This window comes from Protomyctophum parallelum (assembly GCF_964188405.1).
Source record: "Protomyctophum parallelum genome assembly, chromosome: 13".
Taxonomy (NCBI): Eukaryota; Metazoa; Chordata; class Actinopteri; order Myctophiformes; family Myctophidae; genus Protomyctophum; species Protomyctophum parallelum.
Window position 1 is genome coordinate 22,115,252 of NC_139708.1, and position 6,147 is coordinate 22,121,398.

General features: G+C 39.6%; 1 protein-coding gene across 1 annotated transcript in view; it reads left to right on the forward strand.

Annotated features, from left to right (window-relative positions):
- Positions 1–602: 602 nt before the first annotated feature.
- The window catches only part of LOC310868547 (nuclear factor 1-like), a gene marked incomplete at its 3' end in the record, with an annotated part of 44,771 nt that continues 39,226 nt past the window's right edge, over positions 603–6,147 (forward strand). The window contains exons 1-2 of the mRNA XM_083779007.1: positions 603–861; positions 5,669–5,704. Coding sequence (XP_083635133.1) covers positions 835–861; positions 5,669–5,704 — 63 coding nt within the window. The 5' untranslated portion in view covers positions 603–834. The remainder of the gene's footprint in view (positions 862–5,668; positions 5,705–6,147) is intronic.

Sequence of the window (6,147 nt, forward strand, 5' to 3'; positions counted from 1 at the left end):
AAAAAAAGTGAAAAGTCAAATGATGTCTCTCTCTCTCTCTCTCTCTCTCTCACACACACACACACACACACACACACACACACACACCTTTGCTGAGCAGAGCTATATACCTTTGGGCAGCACGAGCCTCTCTGGTCTCAGAATGCTATGTTCTAATGAATCCGATAACATTTTGTATCAACATACAAGATATACATATGCCTCATCGATTTAGGGAAATAAAGGTAGAGTGAGTCGATCTAAAGCCAACTAAACCTGCATCTGACCCGCGTCATCAGAACAAGGCTATATACACTCTTTTAAATAAGGCAACAGTCGCGATTTGCATTTCTATAACGTCAATGGGCCAATAAGCAGCCATTCTTGTTCGATTTGCGTCGTTTAAGCAACTTAATGACCTGTATAGGCTACTAGCGACCGTAGGATATATACGCCATTCGTGTATAGCACCGCTCTGACTTTAAAATGCGAACTATATGCAGGAAAATGTATTACTATCTGGCTATCTTGATTAGGATGAATGTTTAATAAAACGCCCTCAAAGGAAGGATCATTCTTTACCGTGAGCGCATTAGAGAGAAAGGGAGAGAGAGCGAAAGAGAGAGAGAGCGAGAGAGTGAGAGTGAGTGAGTCAGTCTCGCATGGAAGAGGGTGGGAGATAAACTTTTTTCCCAAAAGTTTGTGTAGGCTTTCACTTTCAAGGCGGGGTTACTGTAAGCTACAGCATGGAGTGAGCGAAACAGGACGGCGAGCGACTACAATGCAGCACTACATCGAACTTCCATCCAACTTAAATAAGCTCTCCAAAAATTCATTAGCCTATTAAAAATAACCATGTACTCACCGTACTGCTTGACACAGGTAAATGTCTTTCTTATTTCTTTTTTTTATGGATCAGTATAATGTGTGATGCCGGTTTTCAACGCGCTCCCTCTTTTCGCAACAGTTAAATTGTTGCATTCGAAATGGCTTATGCTCTCTGAGCCGATGTAAAACTTTACGCTGACTCTCCAACACTTGTCCTTATTTTTTATTTTATTTTTAGAAGGCGTATCTTTGTTGAAACTTTTCTCACGCGCTTTTGTTGCACATGGTTATGGAGAGAAAATGGCGCTTCTCTCGAATCTATTTGATATTAAAAAAGGAGGGAGAGTCTAGGAGGAGGAGAAAGTCGAGAGAGGACTACAGAGAATGTGGACTGAAAGTTTAAGATTACATGATGTGAGAGAGATGTATTTTCCAAGTGTCGAACTGGTGAGCGTTTTGGCGGTGCAGAGGGAGAGAGAGAGAGAGAGAGAGAGAGAGAGAGAGAAAGAGAGAGAGATAGGGTGACTATAGAGCGCACGGCCGTTATAGAAACGGTCTGACTCTGAACTTGAAGTTGATTCTTCTTGGAGAACCGAGTCTGGTGGTCTTGTAGCTTACTCTCTCTGTGTGCGCGCGCGCGTGTGTGTGTGTGCGCGTGTGCGTGTGTGTGTGTGTGCACTGCATATGGATAGTTTAGTATAGCGCGCGCGTGTGCGCGTCTCAACGTCCATTATAATAGGCTGCTATAGTATGTTATATATATAGGCAGGCTATACTGAAAAACTGCATCTGAAGTGGCCCATGAACTGACTGGTGATCTCAAAGCATAAGCCTTTTTTTGGGAGCCGTGTGCACCAATTCATGTACTAGCATTTTTTGGTATAGGCTATATGCATCTGATAATAATATATAGCCTATAGCATTTGGCCTATGACATTGGGTTTCAGTGCCATTTGCTTCCAGCATTTTATTTTACCCATGCATACATACACCACAAAGTATTAGTACAATTCCGTGTTCATTTAACTCTGAGAGCTCTGCATGAGAATTTTACTGCAGTATACACATTTTCATGTATTTCTTCATATATATATATATAGCCCCAAAACGCCTATTTAAGTGTTGGTCTGTGTACTGCCTTTCCCCACAATTTATTGAAGGTAAAATAATTAAATTAAAATCTGTTATATATGTTTTGCCTTTTGACTATTTTTAAGTATATAAGCTACTAAAATTGGTCGTGTTTCGGCCTTTGCTATGTGGACTGGCAAACACACACACAAACACACACACACACACACACACACACACACACACACACACACACACACACACACACACACACACACACACACACACACACGCACACACAGTACAAGGTTAAATCTTATAATCATTTAAAAAGAGCTTGTCCTTTTCTAAATAAGATTCTTATTTAGAAAAGGATAGGCTTTTTTCTCTCTCGCTGTGTGACTGTCCTAAATGTAAATTTATCAATGTCCTAAATGTATACATTTCTGACTAATTCTCATTTGTTGTGTTATAAAGAATAGCGCTTTGGTACATTTTACCGCATGCTATACTATTTAGTTCAATAAGGAACCGTTTAGAGATATTTGCTCTAGTGTGGCATAATATATAAGGCTGAACGATGTGAGCATTGCCAGAGTTTTTCTGCACGCTGCAGCATCTTGTCTTGTCTTGTGGACTTATATGACCCTGAAATAACTTTGCTGTCAGGCTGCTGTGTGACAAATGTCTAGATGTCATTCAGATTGTTTTTTATAATGTATTATTCATTTACATTTATATTTTAAAGGCAATTTGACAGACAGTATAGTGCTATAATATCTGGATTTATTCCTGATTTAACTTTTTTCTTTTTTTTGGTAGTTTGAATAATTATTTTGCAAGACTTAATCGTTTGCCGTCTCAGTGACAATTTAGTTCTAGAATGATTGTAAAATAAAATGTCATCTCACACGTAGAGGAGCATTGCTTTTGCTCTAAACCTTTCGCCTCGTGAAATAACCTTCCATGGATTGGACGGTGCACGAGAGATAAGTTTGTGCACAAAAACAACCCATCTTGCAGCACATTCTTTTACTGAGCTATTTGCCATATGGGTGTAGTTGCATTTATACAATTCATCATAGTCACATAAACTGTTGCCGTTTCAAACCCCACAATTTTTTGACATGCTCACAGCATGCCGTATATACTAGTATTCTCCCAGTTCCTATATAAGTGTTCTTCTCATTTTTAAGGTCGAGTTCAGTTTGATTTAGCTGCCATACTGTACTGAATATTATAAGGCGTACACGTACATTTCTAACTGCCGTGTGATCACCCAACAAGCCAAATAGAATTCCAGCCACTATAGCTATATAGGCATGATCGTGTCATACCATTCTTTCTATATATAAAACCTCATTCTTTGTTCTATGGTCTGTAAACTAAGAAGGCACCACTGTATTGTAGCTGCTGGCTGCAGTGACCTGCCCCGCGTGCTACAATAACCGTGCAGAGCAGGGGGGGAAAAATCCTTGCTTGTTTCAAAGCAAAACTTGTTTATCCCTCATTGGCTTCGTCCCGCTCGCGTACTGCCAGGGCTTGTTTGATGTGTAATTCATTCCTGATTTTACAGTGGTTTTATTAAAAGTGTTTCCCGCCCTATCTTCTCGTGCCTCTGCTGACGAACTGCTACCAGAGGGCCGAGGGGGCTGCTTCTCAGCTCCTCTCTCATGCGGGCACAGTCGTGGGTCTGGTTCCCATTTAACAATACGAGGAGGATCACCATGCTGTCCCTTTGCTGACACGGAAAAGACAAAGGAGATTTTAAAACTTTCCCTGATTCTTAGTTCTATTGAAGCAGGCTGAGTCTATTATATGCGTATATAGACTCTAGGCTCTCCTGGAGGAAAACGACTTACTGAAACTTAAGTTAATTAACCCAATAAAACCTGCATGAGGCCGATTCTACAAATGTAAATTCTACAGTATAATTCTCACACTTTCAAGATTTTTCAAAAATGTTCATAGCTTGCAGATGTAGGCTTACAAGCTCAGCCTATAAAGGGAGCTTGTATATCTGCTATTTTTGAATAAGTCAACATGTATATAAAATCTAAAATGACACAGATGCTTTCCCGGTTTAAATACATGATTATAAACATCTTAACAACTGTGGAACGGTATCATATTTAACAATATATACATCGTATATTTACAAATTTGAAAAGCAATTTAGCAAAAAAGTTTAAGTTATTCTGCATGCATTGTTGATCTGGAACTGATAAAACATATTAGACATTTCACACCAGATGATGTCCATGCATATAATATATACATGCATGGAAGCTTGCATTGAGCCACAAAAACTATATTTTCCCTTCATTTAAAGTAGCCTAATTGGCAGCAGAAACTAAATGCATGCAATGTGGTGCACATGTTGCACATATGGTAAAGTAGTATATGTCATTCTGTGGGACAGGAAAAAAACATGTCATGAGTGCATGATGTCAGTATAGACTATATATGTTCTATGATGCTTTAGAGCGTTTATTATTATATTTCTATTTCATTTTGTCTTGTGTGTGTAGCTGTATATTGTTGTGCTGTGCAGAAAGGAGCAACTTTGCACACAATGTAGGACTCACCGTGGCACCACGCACGGCACGCACTCTCCAACTCGATCAGCATTCCCTCGCAGACTGCATGCGAAGAACACTTTTGTTTATTTAATTGCTGTTAATAATTAAAACAAGCTTGGACCTCGGATATGGAAACAAATGTAAACAATCGTATGAATTATTAACTGTGATAAAAAGCCTTGCTGCAAGAGAAGCAGCGGGCTGGGATGTGACGGGCAGCGCATGAGGGAAATTATAACGGCGATCCCTATGAGTGAGAGAGAGGAGTGTGTGTGTGTGTGTGTGTGTGTGTGTGTGTGTGTGTGTGTGTGTGTGTGTGTGTGTGTGTGTGTGTGTGTGTGTGTGTGTGTGTGTGTGTGTGTGTGTGTGTGTGTGTGTGTGTGTGTGTGCGTGCGTGCGTGCGTGCGTGCGTGTGTGTGTGGGGGGGGGTGTTTTCTCTGTAGTCTGTGGTGAGGTAATTTAGGGATGCAAATAACGGGCATATAAGGCCTGCTATGAGTTTTTCGTTTGATAAATGCTCCCACAAAATATATACTCCTGTGTAGTCTCGGTCTGACCATAAATAACTGAAAACAAGTTATACACAGAAAGTGATGCAGCAAATTAACAATTTAGTATACGCACACTATTTCACATTTCAAAGCTTAAAATAAACGTAGGCTATAGTTGCGAATATTTTGGCGCTCGAATAAACCATTTAAATATTTGATTGAAACTATTGCTATTTCTATAATTGTACGTTTTGTGGCGACTTTCAGTATAGCGTTGTTATGTATTATAGAACTGAAATTAAAAAACGTAACTTCTCCGAGTTATAATCACACACCTGTTTGTAGGCCTATCATCACGTGCGTATATGCTAAAGGACGCAGCTGGCTCTAGTATAGCGTAATTGGCATCCCCTTTTTTTAGGCCAAACTTTATACGGCCTAGGCTGCACAGTGCACTTCATTGAATCATTCTGAGTAGCATTATAGCCGGTCTGTGTTCAGTATAGGCTATAGTTATATAATAATAATAATAATAATATAATGCAAACCACTGACACAATGTTATTCATCATCATCATCATCCTCATCTCACATCACGATTCTTTTTTTTTAAGTGTACTGGTGCGACATTTTAACATCTTCCTTCCCCTCTGCTCCTCTGCCCGCCGCGGGACGCCGACACCTCTCTTCATGCTCCCCCTACTCTCAACACTAAAGTATTACCCCACTCACCTTCTAAACAATGCATTAGTGGTAAGTCACCAACATATTTAATATTCAGTATTGGGTGTATGTGTTTTATATATATATATAACCCGTCTCTTCATTAAATGTGTTGTTATATATATCCCCCATATTATGCCCCTTGGCCTTGACCTCAAGAAGTTAACTGGAAATATATAGGCTGAGATATCTATCAAACCGGGGGGGAAACAACCCGATATGAATATATATATATGTGGTCTATATATATGACTGTCTGTAGGATATTTAGTGTAATTTATACTTACAGATCGAGTGCAGACGTCACTCAGAGTTCAGCAGACAGCAGGCCTTTACCTTTTTCCATTTCAAAGCGCATAGTGAGTCCAGCAGCTTAATTTGCGCCATGCAGGCAGCAAATTACTTACGCGTTTGCAAAAAAAATATGAAAAACTATATACTGGGTCATATGTTATTCGTGACTATTAACATTT